Source organism: Rhinopithecus roxellana, chromosome 6 (genome assembly GCF_007565055.1).
Source record: "Rhinopithecus roxellana isolate Shanxi Qingling chromosome 6, ASM756505v1, whole genome shotgun sequence".
NCBI classification, from domain to species: Eukaryota; Metazoa; Chordata; class Mammalia; order Primates; family Cercopithecidae; genus Rhinopithecus; species Rhinopithecus roxellana.
In genome coordinates, this window is record NC_044554.1 from 150,839,707 (window position 1) to 150,859,016 (window position 19,310).

At 41.2% G+C, this 19,310-nt stretch overlaps 1 protein-coding gene across 2 annotated transcripts in view; it reads right to left on the minus strand.

The window, feature by feature from the left end:
• Positions 1 to 2,221: 2,221 nt before the first annotated feature.
• The window catches only part of ITPRID1 (ITPR interacting domain containing 1), a 102,473-nt gene continuing 85,384 nt past the window's right edge, over positions 2,222 to 19,310 (minus strand). The window contains exons 10-15 of one of the 2 annotated variants that reach the window (XM_030933083.1): positions 17,919 to 19,223; positions 10,187 to 10,314; positions 9,024 to 9,135; positions 8,391 to 8,556; positions 4,264 to 4,288; positions 2,222 to 2,273 (exon numbers count right to left, since the gene is read on the minus strand). In XM_030933083.1, the coding sequence (XP_030788943.1) occupies positions 2,222 to 2,273; positions 4,264 to 4,288; positions 8,391 to 8,556; positions 9,024 to 9,135; positions 10,187 to 10,314; positions 17,919 to 19,223 (1,788 nt within the window). Of the gene's footprint in view, positions 2,274 to 4,263; positions 4,289 to 8,244; positions 8,557 to 9,023; positions 9,136 to 10,186; positions 10,315 to 17,918; positions 19,224 to 19,310 lie in introns of those variants that run through there. The other variant, XM_030933084.1, reaches the window with a different exon arrangement.

The window sequence follows — 19,310 nt, forward strand, 5'->3', positions numbered from 1 at the left end:
ACAGAAAAATAAACAGACAAAAAAATGAGGGAGAAACAAAATCAATTTTCAGAATAAATAAATCAGTTGCTCTGGAACAATCTAACCTTTCTTGGTAGCGATTTAAAAGAAATTTCTATTATGTGTCTTTATAAAGGGAATGTTACATGATATAGTAGACCATGGCTTTACATAGATATATGTTTATGTGTTTAGATATTTCCCTTTGATCATAAATAAAGGAAATCCCCAAACATTGTTTCATAGACAGAAAAGCAGTTTTTAGAAATTATTTTAATAAGCATTTATAGAAAAGTGACAATGGGCTAGTGTATTAGTCTGTTCTCAGGCTGCTAATAAAGACATAGCCAAGACTGGTTAATTTATAAAGGAAAGAGGTTTAATTGACTCACAGTTCAGCAAGACCAGAGAGGCCTCACGAAACTTACAATCATGGTGGAAGGCGAAGCAAACATGTCCTTCTTCATATGGTGGCAGCAAGGAGAGGTGCCAAACAAAAGGGGGAAATGCCCCTTATAAAACCATAATGAGATTTCATGAGAACTCACTCACTATCATGAGAACGACATGAGGACAACCGCACCCATAATTAAATTAACCTCCCACCGGGCCCCTCCATGACATGTCGGGATTATGGGAACTACAGTTCAAGATGAGATTTGGGTGGGGACACAGCCAAACCATATCAGCTAGGTACTGTTATTATCAGACGTTATGAAGGCTAAAAAGGTGAATAAAATAGAGTTGGAAGTTTCTGCTATAGCTCTACATGATTTGAGTGTTTTGCAGAAGGCTACACAAAGTTTTCTTGCAATATAGAGCTTTTCAGAAGCAGACCACCAAACTACAAGAAAAGAAACTGAAGTTTCAAGGAACACCCCTATTTTAATAAAGAGTTTTCAGAGAAAGCAAATGTATGACTCTACATTTATTCAGATTAAATGGAGAATAGGGAATTGTTTTCTGAAACAAGATACAAAAGTCTACACATACAGTGACCAAGTGACGAACAAATAGCCTAGTCTACCCCTTGCACTTTCTGGCCCTGAAGCCTCCACTGGGGGCAGAAGAAGAAGCAGAGAGATTGGTGGAGTTTGGAGCTGTGTGGAACAGACAGGGAAAGAGTGAGGCTGGGCAGGAATCAGAGTGCTGCTGCTGCCCCAGGCAGGAAATATCACCTTCCAGTGTATCAGTGTCAATGTACTCCTCAAAACAATATGAAGTTCACAAGTTTCAACAGCTTTCAGCACAGCGTGTAACACAAAATATAAGTAAATTATTCATTTTATTCATAGGAGTTGCTAACAAAGCAATGCGTTTGACAAATGCCTATCCATGTCCATAGAAGGATAGAAATTATCCAAAGTAGAAACAAGTGACTTTAAATACACACACACACACACACACACACACACACACACACACACACACTTGGTTTCAGGGATAGAGAATACCGGAAACATTATTTCTTAAATCCTATCAACTACACAGTCATAAAATATCCCCAAATACTTTCAGTTTTTAAAAAGAAAAATATAGATACCTTGTGACTTTGGTAGATTGCCGTGAGCAAATAAGCAATTACTAGATGACCATGGGAATGAAGAAAGCATTTATACACTGAGGATATGTTTTATTTCATTTTCCTTGTGAATGAAGATAAGGTTTGGCTCTGAGTTTTGGAGGGGATTAGCAGCATTGGATGGCATTGAGTTCTTAAAGTACTCAAAAAGGAAAAATCTTCAATTGATTCTTATGATCTGAAATCGTTCTTGATGTGAAGGGTTCTTTCTTAATTGGGGACAGATTCTGAGAGGAAGCACCCCGTACCAACCTCTGATCTGCCAGTGTTTTGAGATTAGGCAATTAGAGGCTGAGTTTGGGTTAGAGAAGGGTGCCATCCATATTTTGGCTTCTGTTCCTGTTCTCTCAATTTTCAAGAAAAACAATTTAACAAGGCTTTTAATAACCTACAATTCTTGTACATCATGAACTATTTGTTGTTTTAAATTACAATTTGAAGTTATATGTGCAACCCACCATTCCACATGAAAATACTCAAATTTTTCTCTCAAAGGGACACCACTTCAATCCTCTAACTTCTTTACAAATGTTCTATTTGTTTGACTTGTGTTACACCCTGAAAACTGATTATTTTCTCAACAAAGAAAAAACAATTACAACAGACCAGAGTCTTGTGTCTTCAGAAAGTCTTTTGATTTTATTTTTCATCTTTAGCAGAATTATTTGCTTTTGAAGAAAAAATAAAAGGGCTCCAGCTCTGCAGACAATAATTCACTTATAAGAGAATATCTGCTAAATAAACAAAACCTAATGTGACATTTTTCTGGGGAATATTTTTCTGTGGGCTAAAAAACGAATCTACATGGCCTATGCATACACTGTGGTTCAGAGCAAGCTTCAAGGTTTCATCTTTTTGTCTCCATGATGTAACTTAGGTCTTCACTTGTGCGTAACGAAATCAAGGAAAAGATGTGACTTGAGTTTCCAAGTATTGTTTCTCAAATTGATCCTACCTATTCAATGCTTTTGGCTCTGAATACTGAAATGGAATCTGGATGGAACGAAATTAATACAGGGTAGGACCCTGTGCTTTTAATGTAGAAGGGGCCACATTTTCCCTTGGCTAATTTCTAAATTTGAAAATAATCACATAGTGTGACTTTACTTTGTCTTCTTTTTCATTTCCATTTAAATGAGATGACTCCAAACTTGAGTTTGGTCTCATAATTAAAAGGTTTGCTATGTTAACTTTCTGCAAATATTTAGTACAATGATACCATTTATTTTCAAATATGTGATCTGGATTTTCCTGAATATACTCATCTTGAATATGGTCAATGCATAAGACAAAAAAGGGAATACAGGATCTTGGGACTTCATAATGGAACAGTAAGATTACAGAACTGCAAAAGGACTCTTGTCATTATTCTTGGCAGTGGGCAAGTAGTAGTAAGCTAAGAGTTGCTAGGATGGTGGTTTAAAAGGATTCCTATGTGGCAGAACTCATCTCCTTGTATGAAAGCGACTCAGAACCGATACCTGACTGCAAGCATCAGATGCAATTAGCACAGTGCAGTATTTTTGAAACTTTTCTATAGCAATGAGATCTTTTTTTTTTTTTTAATAAATTTCTGCTAATGTTCAATGTATAATGCAGACAGAAGCAGGACTCCTCTGGTTGACTTGCGCCTAGCAATAGGCACCACATAAGCCCCAAAGCTTGGCAGAGCCATAACAAACCATTGATTTAACAAATCAAGAAATCAGAGAGTCAACTCAATCCCTTAATAGTTGCCAGAGCTTAGACAACTTACAGTCTTTTTGAATGAGTGTGTGTGTATCTATGTGTGAGTGTATATGTGGGTACATTAATTCCCACTTTTCAGGATTGTTGTGAAGATAAGTGATAATGCAAATAAGGCACTTAGCCCTGTCCCTTGCCTGTAGGTAGACATTCAAGAAATTGTTACTACTCTTGTTATTATCATCACCATCCTAACCATCATAGTACTACCATTTGCTAAGCACTAACCATGTTCCAGGCTTGCTGTAAAGGGCTCTGTATACATTAACTCTGTTAAATTACAGATGATGACACTGAGGCTTAGGGAAGTTACATACTTTATCCGAGACAAATAAGTAATGGAGTTGGATTTAAGCCCCAAATCCTGAATTTAACCCCAGAGCTCAGTTACTTCTTACTAGTAATAAACTGCAGGGCTCAGTATGTATTTTTGTAGGATAGACTCCCTATATCTTAGCTCTTCCTTACTGTATTAGTCAGAGTTTCCCAGGGAAACAGAACCAGTAGGTTTTGTGTGTGTGTGTGTGCATGTGTGTGCCTGCACATAGAGATACATACACATACATATTTATATGTGTATGCATTCATATGTGTGTGTATATATGTGTGTATGTGTGTGTATATATATGTATGTAGTGTGTGTGTATATATATATGTATATAGTGTGTGTGTGTGTACACACACATTTATTACACAAATCAGGAAAGCCAGTGGTGTAATTCAGTCTCATCATGAAGGCCTGAGAATCGGGGGTGGTATTTGGAGGCAGCATCAGCAAACATTGTTCATCATGCACGGAAGACAGCAAAGGTCCTGGGTGGGATACAGCAGCCTCTCTACATTTTGATTTCCCTTCTGTGCACTTTTTTGGAGAATTAGGAGAGTAAACCAGGAAATACCATTAAATGTTTGGAGACCTTTGTTCCATTTGCTACTCTTCATCAGAAGATAATAAATGGTCTTTTCCCTCCTCCATCACATATGAAGTCATCTTTCTGATGTCAAAACCATCCAAAAGAAGTACTTTTTTACAATCTAAACTCAGTTCCTTCTACAACATATAACCTTGCTTCTACCATAGCCAATTCATTCTCTTCATTGTCTCCTGAGACTGATAATTTATCCTCATCTCATTCATTCATCAAGCAGTAGGTAATATTCTTTGTGCATAAAGTACTTAGCTAACAGAGTTGTTTTCAACAGAAGGAAGACAGTAATTTCAGTTAGCATTTATTGAGTTTTTGGTACGTGCACTTGTAATAACAGCCAACATGCATTGAGCACTTACTATGTGATGGGCATTGGATTAAATACTGCACGGGATTCATTGTATTTATTCTGTCCAACAACTCTGTGTTGTTTTTCTTCTCCCTATTTCTCAGAGGAAGAAACTAGGGTGAAGAGAGGAAGTGCCCGAGATCACACATGATAAAGAAAGGAGTCTATACTTTCATCCAGATAGTCTCTCTTAAACACGGGGTATTGGGTGCTACACAGTCCTCAAGTAGCTTTAAGTTTACTGGAAAAGATATGACCTACATGGATAATGGTAACACAAGACAGGAGGTTTTCAGTGTCCTAACAAAAAAGCAAAGCAATATAGGAGTTTCAAAAAATAAGGATCGCTTCTGCCACAGATCATCAAGGAAAGCTTGTGCAGGAGATGGGGTCTGCCCTAGGGCTTACTGGTGAGATACTTCATTTGTTTCAGCAAAGGAGAGGGAGCAGGAACACATGAGGTGGTTTAGGGGAATAGAATTGGAGATTCATCTGAGGGCAGAGCAGGAAATGAGACTGGTAAAGCAGATGGCTGCCAGGTGAGGGATATCCTAGAGCCAGGTGTTCCTCTTCATTTTGTAGGTGTTATAGGGAAGGAGCAAGGGATAAACTGCATGAGAGCTTGGAGTCGACATGGAGAAGGGAAGGTCAAAAGCCAGATCTGGGTAAAGAGTAAAAAGCTTAGGAGTTTAGCAAGGGAAACGATTTGGAGGCAGAAATGCAATGCAATCAGGAGTCAATTTGGCTGAAAGCTGAGCCATGATATAGGAGCCAAGATGGGGATGTGGCAAAAAAGAATGAGGCAGTGGGATGCGAGGAGAGGGGCATAATAACTCCAGGGCCTGGACTTTCATTTCTGGTGGAAGGCTGCTCTGGGAAGTAGGTCCTGTGATTTCTCTCTCATTCTCTGGGATATTCTAAAAGTACTTTCTGGGTATTCACTGTAGGTCTGGGAAATATGACCCACTTGGTGGCTGAGGGAGCCCAATCTGGCAGAGGTCAGTGCAGTTTGGAGAGAAAGCGGCTGGAGGCTGTTAGACGGCACCTATGTTGCGCTGTCACCAGGTAATTGGTTCTGAGGGGACTTCTGGGAAGTATTTTTTGGTAATACACTCAGCACTGGTGTGGTCATTGACCAACTGAATGGGGCAGGGTAGAGGGGCAGGAGACCATGCACACTGTGGCCCTGAGCCTGCAGCAAGGAGAAAGGCTGTGCCACCGACAGAGAGGATCAGGAAGATGAACTGAGTCAGGGCAATGACCAGGTCAGCTTTAGCTACGTGTGAGACATACAGCCAAGTCTTCCACATCAAAATGTCATGTGGACAGTAGGAAATGCTGGGCTGGCATACTGAAGAGAGCTGGGAATCAGGCTCATAGATGCTTGGAGGGTCTGTGTATATGCTGAGGACAGAGGAATGGAGAAAGAAAAGAGAATTCAGGACAGAATGGGGATGTCCACACTCTGAGGATGTAAGTCCATGGGTAAAATAGTGTGGTGTCCCAAAGGTAGGAAGGCCCCACTGAGTCAAAGACTTTCCAAAAAGCAAGGAAGAGGAAGAGTGCAAACAGGATGTGAGATGGTTTTGAGTAGTGGGTGGTTTCAACAGAATTAGTTTCTGAGGTTACTTGCTAGGAAGTGACCTCTCCTTTGACCATCTTTTCATACAAATTATAAACTTCCCTCATGGCATTACTTTTCCCAGCAACTTTTCGTGACTATTCCATTCTGCATCTATTCCCCATTCCTTAGAGACCTAGTGCCTCTGGCCTTTGTGAGCCATTCCCTGCATTTCCACTGGGGTGGGAGCCTCACAAACTTCCAAGGCTGGATAGAAGCAACTTAAGGACATTTGCTTCTCACCTCGGGGATGACAGCAACAGCCTCCTAGCTGGGCACTCTGCCTCGCTTTAGGCCCCCAGGGATGCTTTCTCCATAAAGCAGCCAGCATGACTTTGAAACATAAATCAGATTATATGATGACTCTGCTTAAAACCTACAGTGGCTTTCCATTACCCTTGGAAAAAGGATTCAGGTGCCAAGACTTGGCCATGGCCTATAGTCTGCCTGACCCCCTCTCAGCCTTTCCCTCCCTCCATCCCCATGCCCCACCACACTCAGCAGCACTGTCTATCTCTACATCTGGTGGCCTGTTAACTTTCCATTGCTTCTGCTTTGAATGTTCTTTTGCAAAATTGCACTTGGCTTCCATTTCCTCACTATTCAGGTCTTACCCAAACAGCCTCCCATTCCACAAGCACCCTGACAAATGCAGTACAGTTTCACGCCACATCTCCCTTTGCAATATTATCACACTGTCTTCTGAGGCTCTTTTCAGGATTGTAATTATTTGCTTGTTGGGTTTTGTGTGTTTGTTTTCGGTCTTACTCTTCATCTAACTCTTTCTGAGTAGAAAGTCCATCTGTCTTATTTATGACTGTCTCCAGCACTAGAAAAGTGGTCTGCACACAGTAGGTGCTTCATTGGTACTCCCACCGGCTGCCTGACTGGAGGGTTTTAGACAGTCTGGTACCTCCGAGGCCCAGATCCTCCTTCCTTCTGTTGTTACTTCCTCAACCAGGACTGTCTGAACATTAATCTAAATCGGGCTCCCTTCTGTGTTCTCTTTCATAAAACCTTGTTATTTCCTTCAGAGCTTTTAATAATAAATGTATGTACATGTTATATTCTGTGAAAGGAAAGTAAACCTCAGGACCCCAAAATTATGAAGTAAAAGGGAAAAGTCAAGCTGGGAGCTGCATCAGGCAACATGCCTCCCATTTTCTTTCTAAATGAGATAGCTACAAAGATTTTTTTAAAAGCTACATACCTCCCTCACAATTTGCCCACTGGGAAACTCCTTGTGGGTCCTAAAATCTTTAGTCTAAAACAGTTCTGTTAAATTTTAACCTGACAACGTACATTGATAGCTTCTCTTCACAGGTGCAGGACAAAGAACAGGACTCAAAGTCATCCCTCTGCCCCCCCCCCCCCCGAGACAAATGCATATCTGATTGCTTCCTCTGCCCTATGTTTATTTTACCTTCTGTAAAAGTGCAGATCGACTGAGCTAGATGAATGCATAAGTGACTGTTCCTCTACCCCCTCTCACATAGAGAAAAGCTGATCGGACCCAAAAGAAGGCGACTGTTTGCCTCTTATGTACCCACACCTTTTAAAAATGTCTTCCTCTTTCCCCATTAGCGGCTCTTTCCCCGCTAAATGCTGAAGTCCTCAAAACCATCTTTGGAGAAAGGCACAGACCTGTCTTCTGGGTGTATATCCTTAACCTTGGCAAAATAAACTTCTATATTGACTGAGATCTGTCTCAGATACTTTTTGTTTGCAATTCTATCTCCCCCACCACACTATAAGTTCCAACAGGGCAGAGACCGTATACGATTTAGTCATTGCTGCATACTCTGTGCCAGGCACAGACTAGGTGATCAGTTATTCTATATTGAATGAATATTAAAGTATTCTAAACTCCTCTTGGGTTTAACCATGGGTAGAATATGAACGCTACAGCTGACAATGGGTTGGCAGACCCTTCTCCTTGGGGAAAATTGACATTTCCTTGCTACATCTGTTCTGGACCTTTACGTTTTTGTATGAAGGTTATCAAACCTGCTCTGATCTAGAGGAAGACATCTGTATCCTTTTCTCCAATAGGACAATTTGACAAAGGGGTTGGACCTAACTTTGCACAAGCTGATGATGAAGGAGACATCCTGGTGCTGTTCTCCAACGTGGGTGGATTGAAGGCAGCCAACTGGGTCCCACCTGAACAGGGAGCCTGCTGGCCATCACTGGGAGGAAAGACAGTCCTTGGGGCCATGCCTGGGTGGATTTTAGAACATGAAGTCTGGCCATTGCTTTCTTCTATCCAGTTACATTGATGCAGATTTGAGTAGTGTTCAGGTGGCTCTGCTGTGAGAACCTCCAGCTGCTAAAAGGAAAACAAGAGGAAAAAGAGTAAACAGCACATCACATTGGCACCAAATAGCTTACTTAAACTTGTGAGCTAGGCATTATGAGGTAGTCAATTCTCTAAAATGGGCTCTTTGAGCCAGCAGCAGATTCTGATAGTGACTTAGCTTATATTGGCTCCAAAGATGAGCTTCACTGTGCCTGTGATTCTTATTCTTATTTGGAGAATGGGCTAGTAAGACTTCTGTATGATGCACAGGGCAGGGGGAAGATTGGTATGACAGGTGAACTGAATTCTGATGCAGAATCACCATCAGCTGGCTGTGGACCCTTGAGCAAACCAAAGTACTTCTCTGTATACTTAAAATGAAGGCGTTGGCATGTAAACCTAGATTCTGAAATGATTGCACAATCGGGTTTCTCATTTAATGCACCTCTCATGTGGTAGGCTGGAGACAGTCAAACTCCACACCCCATCACCCATACCAGTAAAATCCCTTCTCTGATTTGCTGAGCCCGGTCTCCTAACTGAAATTCCAACTCTGCCACCTGCTGCCTCAGGGCCTCACGTAACGTTTGCAGTTGCTCAGCCTCCTCCCTGCAAGTAAATAATAGAAAACAACCAAATTTAACAATCCTTCCCAGGTGCACTCTTCCATTGTCTCCTCATAATATAGGTTCTTCCTTTGCAGTTTCTTAAAAGAGAATGTCATCTTTATTTGTGTCAGTTGCAGACATTACTAAGGTTGTCTTCTTTAAAAAAACATAAAACTCTATTGCAGTATAACATAGTTCCCTTGTTTTTTTTTTTTTTTTTTTTTGAGACGGAGTCTCGCTCTGTCACCCAGGCTGGCGTGCTATGGCCGGATCTCAGCTCGCTGCAAGCTCCGCCTCCCGGGTTCACGCCATTCTCCTGTCTCAGCCTCCCGGGTAGCTGGGACTACAGGCGCCGCCACGTCGCCCAGCTAGTTTTTTGTATTTTTTAGTAGAGACGGGGTTTCACCATGTTAGCCAGGATGGTCTCGATTTCCTGACCTCGTGATCCGCCCGTCTCGGCCTCCCAAAGTGCTGGGATTACAGGCTTGAGCCACCGCGCCCGGCCAGTTCCCTTGTTTTAAGAGCACAATTTAATAATTTTTAATATATTTACCAAATTGTGTAATCATCACCACTAGCCAGTTTTAAAACACTTCTATTTCCCCAAGAAGAACCTGTATGCCCCTCCCTTTACAGTTAAACCCGATTTCCATCCCCAGCCCCAGGCAATGAATGACTAATCTACTTTTGGGATGTGTTTTCAATCTATGTGAAAATAATGCAGATTTTCGAAACTCTTATAACTCCTCACATTTGCATTTGCACGAGCCCCATCCCATTGATTAAAGACATCCTGCTGGCAATGCCCCTGACTGCCTGCCTTTTGACCTTCTCAAATAGCCCTTGACTTAAAGAATAAGTATTGCCATCTAGCAAACGGCTCTCACAGACTCCCACAGAGAAAGCAAGAACAAGACCATGAAAGCAAAGGAAAAGCTGGCCGGTTTCTCATTAGCTCTGCTCCAGGGTGCTCATCTGTCCTGCCCTGATTACCTTCCTTGCTCCAGGTGTGTGGGTTGGTACTTACTTTTATGGCTCCCTTAGGTAATTACCTTTCCTCCTCTGACATGTCCCTGGAAAAGAGGGCCTGCTGTCTCATAAGGTGCTGTTCAATTTCCTCTAAATACTCCCGGAAACTCTGGCATATCATCTTCATGGCTTCCATCTCATGGACTGTGCACTGAGAACAATGAGAAAGAACTGAGAAGAAAGTCCTTTCCGATCTTCTGAAAGAGCTCACCATGGTGGAGCCTGTCTTCCCATTTGAGCTCACTTTTTTCGTAAACAGGCCCTACTGCTAATTTAAGGGGAATAGGAAAAGCCCAATGTTTGGGTTCACAAAACAGCTAGTGACAGTGCTCATCTGGGACAGAAGGGCAGCTGTTGTTGGGTGGTCTTTGGGTGACAATCATTATGTCCCAGAGGCTGGAAGGCATTCTGGAGGCCTAGGTGATGTAGGGATGCAAGGATGTAGGTAGAAGAGAGGAGGGGAAGGGCCAGCATAAGGGTTTGTGAGAAGTTGAGTCTGTTTAATCTTGTTTAACTTTGGTGCTGGCTACTGCCTCACTCTGAGTATCAATAACATCGAACACATCTGTTCAGCTGGTATGTGTTTGATTAAAGAAAATCTGCTTAGAATAATTTTTATTAGTCTTAGTCCTGCTTAGTCACAGTCCTGGATGTTGGAATCTGCAGGATCAGCTTCATCCACCGAACAAGCCCACCCTGAGGAAGGCAGGCAAAGGTTAGGCATCCTGTCATCTCCTGGAATTGGAGTCTAGAATTGAACTTCGTCTACCCTTTTAATCCTTCCCATTGCTGCTGATGTAGTCATCCTTTAAATCTGACTTTCTCTCTCAGGCTGTGCCTTTGCCTTGGTTTTCTAATTTAAATATATTTCTGCAGCCCCTAAGAACTTCGAAACTCTCCACTAACAGACTTGACCACCCTCCAGTCTGGCTCCAGCAGACCAGGACTGTGTCCCTGGGATGACCTCAGCCTCCCCATGCCCCATGAAAAAGCCTGCCTGAGAAATCTGAAGGCTGCCAGGAAAATGTACTGTTTGCTTTTGCCAACATCTGACATAGGTCCTTTCTGAGAGTATTTATTAAGAGTTTATTATAATTATAAATATGTATTTCTTACAATTCACAAGCGTCTCTCTCAAGGACCTGAGAGCCATTTCTTTGAAATGTAATCATCTGGAAGGTTTGGGCCTCTGTCCCCAGTCTCTTGGAGGGCAGAATCCTAACTTCAGTTACTGCTGGCTCACAAACACAGCTGGTCTAATGGCATTGACATGGACCAATTCTTTGTGATTTTTCACTTTTCTGGCTCTACTGAGCCCCTGCTCTCCACCGTCCCTTATTCTCTCTTTAGAATACCCAAATCACCTCTGCACAAATTGAAGTGGAGCTCAGCTCTTTCCCCTACTGTCAGTAGTTACTGAACACAATCTGTTTTCATGGCTTTAACTAAAGCTATTTACCTTTGGCACCTCCAAGCCCAGTCCATTTGCCGGCACTCTGATGACTTGCTGAGTTCTTACCAGCGATCCCCTTTGTTTTGCATCCTGGGTTGGATCATGCTTTGAAATCCATGACCCAGAACTCCAGGGCCACTAACCATCTGAATTTGAGTAATATTAATGCTTGTTGGGCCCTAAAACCATCTCTGTCAGACCCACAGGCTTGGACCCCTTCCCAAAATCAGCTCAGCAGAGGCTGCTAGTTGACTACTCACAATCTTTCTCTCCTTTATTCTTGTTAACAAGAATACTTTAGAGGCAGCCATGTGTCTAGCTAAAAATATTATATTTCCCAGCATTCCTTGCAGAGACAATGGCCAATGAGATGGGAACAGAGAACATGCTGTGGGGCTTCTGTGATGTTCTTTAAAGGAAACTGATTTTGCAGCCTGGCTCTTTTTAACCTTCTCTTCTTCCTCCTTCCATGGAGACCAACCTTACAGCTAGGTGGACTCCTCTAGCCCTGTTTCTAGGAAGTACCAGATTTCTTACCTTTCCTCTCTAAACCACATGGCCAACATCCTGGCAGCCTGACGGCTATTTTTACCAGAATTGTCATAATGAAAATACTTTCCTAAGAGTAATGTTTTTATATTGAAAACTCTCCATATTTTGGTTTGGGAGTTTGGTTTTGATTCTATCCTCTAATTTTTATACCAAATAACATATTTTGCATAGTAAAGCTCCCCAATTACTCTTGCATCAATGTGAGTGAATTTGAACCAGTTAGGGAATCTCTGAAGCGATACTGATGTTGGCAGGAATGCTAGATTATGGCCCTTAAGACCAGAAAAGATCTTGGAGACCACGAAGGGCATCTGTTATAGATACATGTTCTGACATAGAATGGCTAGTTAACTTGTCTGTGGTCAAAAAGTAGCACTTAGATTTCAAACCCAAATCTCTTGGTTCATTTCTTTTCTTCTAAGATCTGAGTCACAGCAGGGACCACAGTATAGTTGAACACAAGGATAAGTTGCTTGTCCCTTAGCAGAAAGCTGTTTGAGTGGTTCTAGCAGCTTCCTATCAGGTAACCAAGACTTCCCAAATGGTTCAAATTCACTTCAAAGTTCTAGGGACAGTGACGCCAGGGTCATGGAAGTGTGGTGCTCAAATAGGCTGAACATCATAAACACTGAATTTTATGCTCATCTAGTTATTTTGGGGCAGCCTTTTGTGATTGAAAGGTATAAGATTCGGGTGCTTGGGTTTGGGAATAACTGATGGAGTGTTTGTTCTCTGAGAAGGGAGGGATGTGGAAGATTCTGAAACGGTGCCATCTTCTGGTCATTAGGAAATATCGAAAAAAACATTTTAGCCCTAGAGTAAGTAAAGAAATGATTTCATAATAAAGAAAATTGCAGGTAAGACAAATAAACAAATAAAACCCCTCAAAAACAGAATGTTTTGAATGTTTCCTCTTCTTCTTCTTCCTTTTCTTCTTCTCCTCCTCCTCCTCCTTCTTCTTCTTCTTTCTTCTTTTTCTTACAACATAAAGGCTTGATTATAACCTAAATACCAAATGCAAGTTCTGCTCTACTGACCCAAACCCATTTAAACAAACTTTAACTTCAATGGTAAGAGCACCATCACCAAAAGACAATGAATTTTCACTTCAAATATGCTCATATTACTTTTCCTTATTTGTATACCTTTATTTTTCTCTAAAACTAAATCATAAACAATATGGAAGTGCTTCTAAAATTCAGAAATCTTATTTCTGATAGATTTCATTTTATTTTCTGGAATTTTTTTTGAATTAACACTTTTTAAAATTAACAAATTATCCTGAAGAATTTACCTATATATAACAATTTAGTTATACCAACAAACCATTTTTTAAAATTAATAAATTATTGTGAAGAACTCACTTATATGTGAAAATTTAATTATATCAACATCAACAAATCATTACCCTAGACAACCCAAAAAGGCCACAAAAATGGCATTTATCAATTATTCAAATGTTTCTCTACAGTGTTATATATTGCTATTGCTATATTAGGGGAGTAAGATAAGGATGTTTTTGAGTCTTCAAGTCCTTTACGTAAAATTGCTTTAGTTTCAACATCTGCTCAGAACTCCCATTGTCTTCTTCTTCATCTTTTTTTTTTCTTTTTTTTTTTTTTTGAGAAGGAGACTCACTCTGTTGCCCAGGCTGGAGTGCAGTGGCATAATCTTACCTCACTGCAGCCTCTGCCTCATGGGTTCAAGTGATTCTCTTGCCTCAGCCTTCTGAGTAGCTGGGATTATAGGCACACATCACCACACCCAGCTAATTTTTTTTTCTTTTTGTATTTTTAATGGAGATGGGGTTTTGCCATGTTGGCTAGGCTGTTCTCGAAGTCCTAACCTCGGGTGATCCACCCACCTCAGTCCCCCAAAGTGTTGGGATTACAGGTGTGAGCCAACATGCCCGGCCTCCCATTGTCTTCTAAGAGATGTCCATCTCTGCTTATAATCTTCACTTGGTTCGAGAGCTATTTCCTGTTAATATTTTCATAAATAAATTTTCTAGCCATGTCTAGCGCTTGGCATCTAATTTAAAGCCAATTTTCTTCAGAACATTTTTCAGGCCTTACAAACCCAGGCTCACTCACAGAGCTGCTGCTGCATGCAATAACTTGTTCTCTTTGTGCTTTAAATGTCTTTAAGTGGTCTCCTGTTATGGAGGAATGCAATCCCCTATTTCTACTTGCTTTCCAGCACATGTGTCTGTAGACATATGGATGCCTGCATAGAAGTATAAATATGCACACGTATATGCATGTATGTTTGAATTGTTTCCTTTGAGTGTATTTTTCTGTTTCTTTGGATGAAAATAAAGGGAAATTCATTGTCATCTGGTAAAACCTTATATAGCAACCATTTCAGCAGGTGTATGATGCCAAATCAACTGGATATAAAAGTACCTTGTTTTGTATAATTGCAAATTCTAAGAGGAAAGAAGGTGAAGGCAATAGGAGACAAGGTATTAGAAGCCTTTGGATAGTGGCCTTCACACCCATTCAAACTCCTACTTGTTTAAAATCTACCCACGTCTGAGGATAGTTACTGAGCATAATGGGCCACAAAACCTCCCTGTTTTCTGCCGAAGTGTTGATATGCCAAAGTGTCAAATCAGGAGGAACATCTATTTCCAGCTGCCAAATCTCTCCACACAGCTGGGGCTACTCACACCCAAAGCCCTCTTTTGACACTAGGCAGGAGGAATACGAAGAGCTGGGTCCACACTTGGTCACCCTGGAGCTGGCCCAAGTTTAATCTTCTACTCCTATTCTAAATAATGTCCTTACCATGATGAATCTGGCTCTAGTTTCCTGTGCCTGTTTCCCCAGGGCTACCTCTTACTCTTTCCAGCCTACCTTCCTCTGAGAAGCTGCAATCCTTCTACCTGTGAATCTGCTCACTCGCACTTTCAATCCCCAGAACCGTGCTTCTGCAAATTCATCAGGACACCCCCAATACCTCACAGACTCTCAAACCTTTTACTCTAATGGTCTTACTGGGCTGTGCTACTGACCAGTCATGGTCTCTGGATGCTGTGGTTTGCCTGATGGATTACACACCCTCTGGCACCTGTAGTCAGGACCACCTTTGAGCCACTCTCAACCCTGGTACTTCTTTTATTTGCACTGATTTGTCCCAGGCACCCCAGCTATATGAAAGAACCTCATTAGGTAGTCGTGTTTTCAGTTTGTGTCATGGGAGGCTGTGTTAGCCATTTTTCTGTTTTCAAGATATAGCTTTTATTTTTTCAAGACACAGCTGTTGCCATAGATACCTAATTATAATACCAAGGAATAAATTAAGTGATAGTACATCCCAAAGACAATTTGATGCAATAGATATCTCACTTCTTAGTCTATGAATATATGTTTGTTATTTGTCTTCTGAACACAATCAATAAATTATTTATATTGTTTTTAAGAGGGGTGATGTAAACAAAATTTAGATAGTATCTTATTGTGGAATAAACATCTATAGCATTTACACTAAAAGAATGAAATTGGATATGTCTAGAAGAACCATTTCTTCTGGAGTTTTGAACACAATTTTGTTATTTTTAACAAAATATAAAACTAAATATGACTTAAAATCTTTGTAATGTTTGTCTTAAATGTAAATTAGAAAAATAATCTTTCTTCGGGATGTGCATTCCTATGTTAGACCAATAACTGGTCTTTCTTTGTGGAAACTGGAGTACCTAATTCTAGGATTTAATATTTTCCCCCCATACGGCCTCTCAAAATGTCACCTTCTCCAGCTATCTTTCATCCCTAACATTTTTCCCTTACAAACTATGTGATCGAGTAAATGTTTATTCTCTTGGAGCTGAGTTTTACAGCCTTGACACTATTGACATTTTGGGCCAAATAATTCATTGTTGTGGTGGCTGTTCTGTGTATTTTAGGATCTTTTTCAGCATTCCTGGCCTCTACCCACTTGTTGCCAGTAGCAACCACCTGCCTCCCATTGTGGCAACTAAAAATATTTCCAAACATCGCGAAATGTCATCTGGGAGTTCAAGGGTGAGAAATTATCCCCAGTTGAAAACCACTTAGTTAGGGCATTTAAAATCCCCTCAACAAATGATGTAAATAATGACAATAATAATGATGATGGTGGTGGTGGGTGGTGGTGGTGATGGTTATGGTGATGACGACCTTACTGTTATCCAGGGCTTGAACCAAGGTCTTTTGATACTCAAGAAGAACCCAGCATACATTAGGTTTTGTTCTTTTCTTCCACTGAACTTTTGGAGGATATACCTAGAACTGAGCACTATGCCTAAATGAAGCTTTCTCTTACCTGTTCAACTCTAATATTAGGTTCATATAAAAATATTCCAAATGCCTGGGAGTCTTGCAATTAAAAAATGATCTGATAAATTATTTAAACTTTCCTGTAATCACTTTCTTTATATCACATTTATGTAAGGCGATTTTCATATGTTGAAAGGCCAAGTAGTAATTTGTTTTATATTTCAAATAATCACTTTCTAATGTTAATTTTACACTTATATAGATTTAGATATTTTAAAGTCAGACACTTCTTTGCTTGGACTGTAGTGTCAAGCAATTTACTGTTACTCAAATTGAATTTGAATTTGGACTTCCCATTTAGTCATTAGGAGGCATTGAGATAATTACTTAAACTCTCTCAGTTCTAGTTTTCTTGTCTGTAAAAGAAGAAGGACCTGGCATATATTAGGAGCCCAACAAATATTTATGGAATGGATTAAAATGAAGATTAAATGACATAATGGAAAATGGTCAGCATAGGCACTCACTAAATATTTGTGGAATTAAGAGAATGGGAAGGTAACTGCAGGCACTAAACAGTAGGCGCTCAGTAAATCATGGTTCCACTTTACCCTGCTCTACCTACGTTCTCTGTGCGAGCCCCCTCACCTTTTCAACTCACTATACAAGTGGTTTTATGTGCAATAGGCTTAAGTTTTTAATCAATGGCTGGCCTTGAAAGCCTAGATCATCTGTTGCTTTGAAAACTTGCTAAAAAAGGAGAAACTGGAAGGGCTCATTAAACACTTACTGATGAATCAAGGGCTAGAGAAGGCTGGAGCCATTTAGTCCTCAGTAACCGTAGGGTCCACCTTTCAATAGGTTCAGCAAAGGTGACCAAAAGCCTCTCTATTTGACATGAGAAGCTCTAAGTTCAAGACCTGAACAATGCAAAACAGTCACAAAAATTGATTGTAAGAGTAACATACCCACACAATTAACATTACTTAGAGCTTTCCATGTGCCACATGCTGGGCTGAGCGGTTTACAGGGTTCATCTTATTTCATCCTAAAACAATCCTGTGTCAGTGGCATGAATAATGTCCCTATTTTACAAAAATATTAAATGGCTTGTGCAAGATTATACAGCTAAACGAATTTAAGACACAGAACTTCTCAGCTAGAACTGGAGATGAGTTACAGATGTATTAATTCTTATAACCTTAGACATATGAATGTATGGTTCTACCCCTCAGTTTTGCCGTCTGTAAAATGAAGATTAATAATAAAATTTGCTTTGCTTATTTCTAAAGGTGATTGATTGGAAGTATGAAGAAGAAATGTGTGATACTGTATCATAAACAATAAAGCACTCTACAAATGTTATTCATGATTTAAAATAGAAACGTTTGCCCTGATATCTTGCATTCAGCAAGGAAGTATGAACATTATCCCTGAGGTGTTTATCATGGGTGCATTTGCCTTTCCATCTTTGCAAGGGTGAACACTTACGGAACATAGCTCCCTCACTGTAGTGTCCTGAAGGGCTTTCAAAGTCGTCATGAACTGGGCTTCCCGGTGACCAGTGAGTGAGCAGAGGCAGTGCCTACAGACTGAGGGTTCAAGGCCAGGGCTTTGCCTCTCCCAGTGGCAGTGGGGGTGGTGATGACAGCAGATGCAGCAGTGGGGGGGTATAGCATGGCAGGTGCCCAATGGGCAGATACTAGGGAAGCCTGAGTCTAGAGAGACGGATTTGGTGAGGGGCTGGGGCCCATGTGTCAAGGCCTTGTTGCTTGGAACTGAACAGAAATGCCAGGGCCTGGGTTCACATACAAAAGTCTGAATGGAAGCATCATTGTACTGTCTTGCTTCTGTCCCCAGTCTTGGTTCTGTTGTGGTAACAGGATCACACAAAATGCATTCTAAAGATGTTCCTCTGGGACCAGTGCCCAAGGACACAGCACCCTGAGCAGCTGACACCAGGTTGGAGGACATCTGGGTCATTACAGACCTGGAGTTGCCAGTATTTAGAGGAAGGTTTTCCATCTCAGTTTCTGGCCTAGGTAGTATCTGACCCAAAGTACAAGACCTTGACTTCACCTGGGGAGGATCTCCAGGCAGTTTATGGAGGTGGATAATGGGCTTTTCAGATGTTTGAGCAAGGTCAGTTGCATAAGGTATGATTTCACTGTGCTTGGGGACACACTGTGATGAGCTTTCTGGTGCCAGTAAGCTGTGGTTGGTGTCAGGACAGAGTCCACTGCTTTCCTCTTCTCTTGGGTCCTCAGAGTCAACATGAAGGAACTTGTCTTGAGTATGATCATTTCCAGGTGATCTTTGAGACTCATAGTGGTGGCTTTGCACTTCGCCAGCCCCCTCAGGCCTCAGAAAACTGTCCTGCATTTCTGTGATGTGGGTTATCATAAACCCCAGAGGATGATCGTATTTGGAAGTGGCTGTGGATCCGGTAACCTCATATTCATTGTGGGACATTGGCAGAAGCTGCCGCAGATGGCTGTCTTTCCTTGGGTGTTCTCCCCTCATGGTGGTCTTGGCACAGGCCATGTCTGGGATATACAGCTCTGGTGGTTCCTCTATGGCCTCAAGCAGAAACTCTTCCTCCACTATAGATGCTGAGGCCTTTTCTTTCAAGGCACTCGTGTCTTGGCTTGAAAAAGATGTGCTCGCCCTACTCTTGGAATCTGGCCCATCTGACTCTAGTTGACAGTCCTGGGATGATCCTACGCTGTGACTCTGATCTCTTGGTTTTCTACCTCCATTCTCAGCAGGACTCTGGCTGCTTGGCAAGGAAGGCATCTGTAGAGGAAACCAGGACAAAGGGAAACAGGTCAGGAAGTGGAGGAGGCAACAGGTTTAAGGCGAGATTTTCTTCTTGTCATTGCC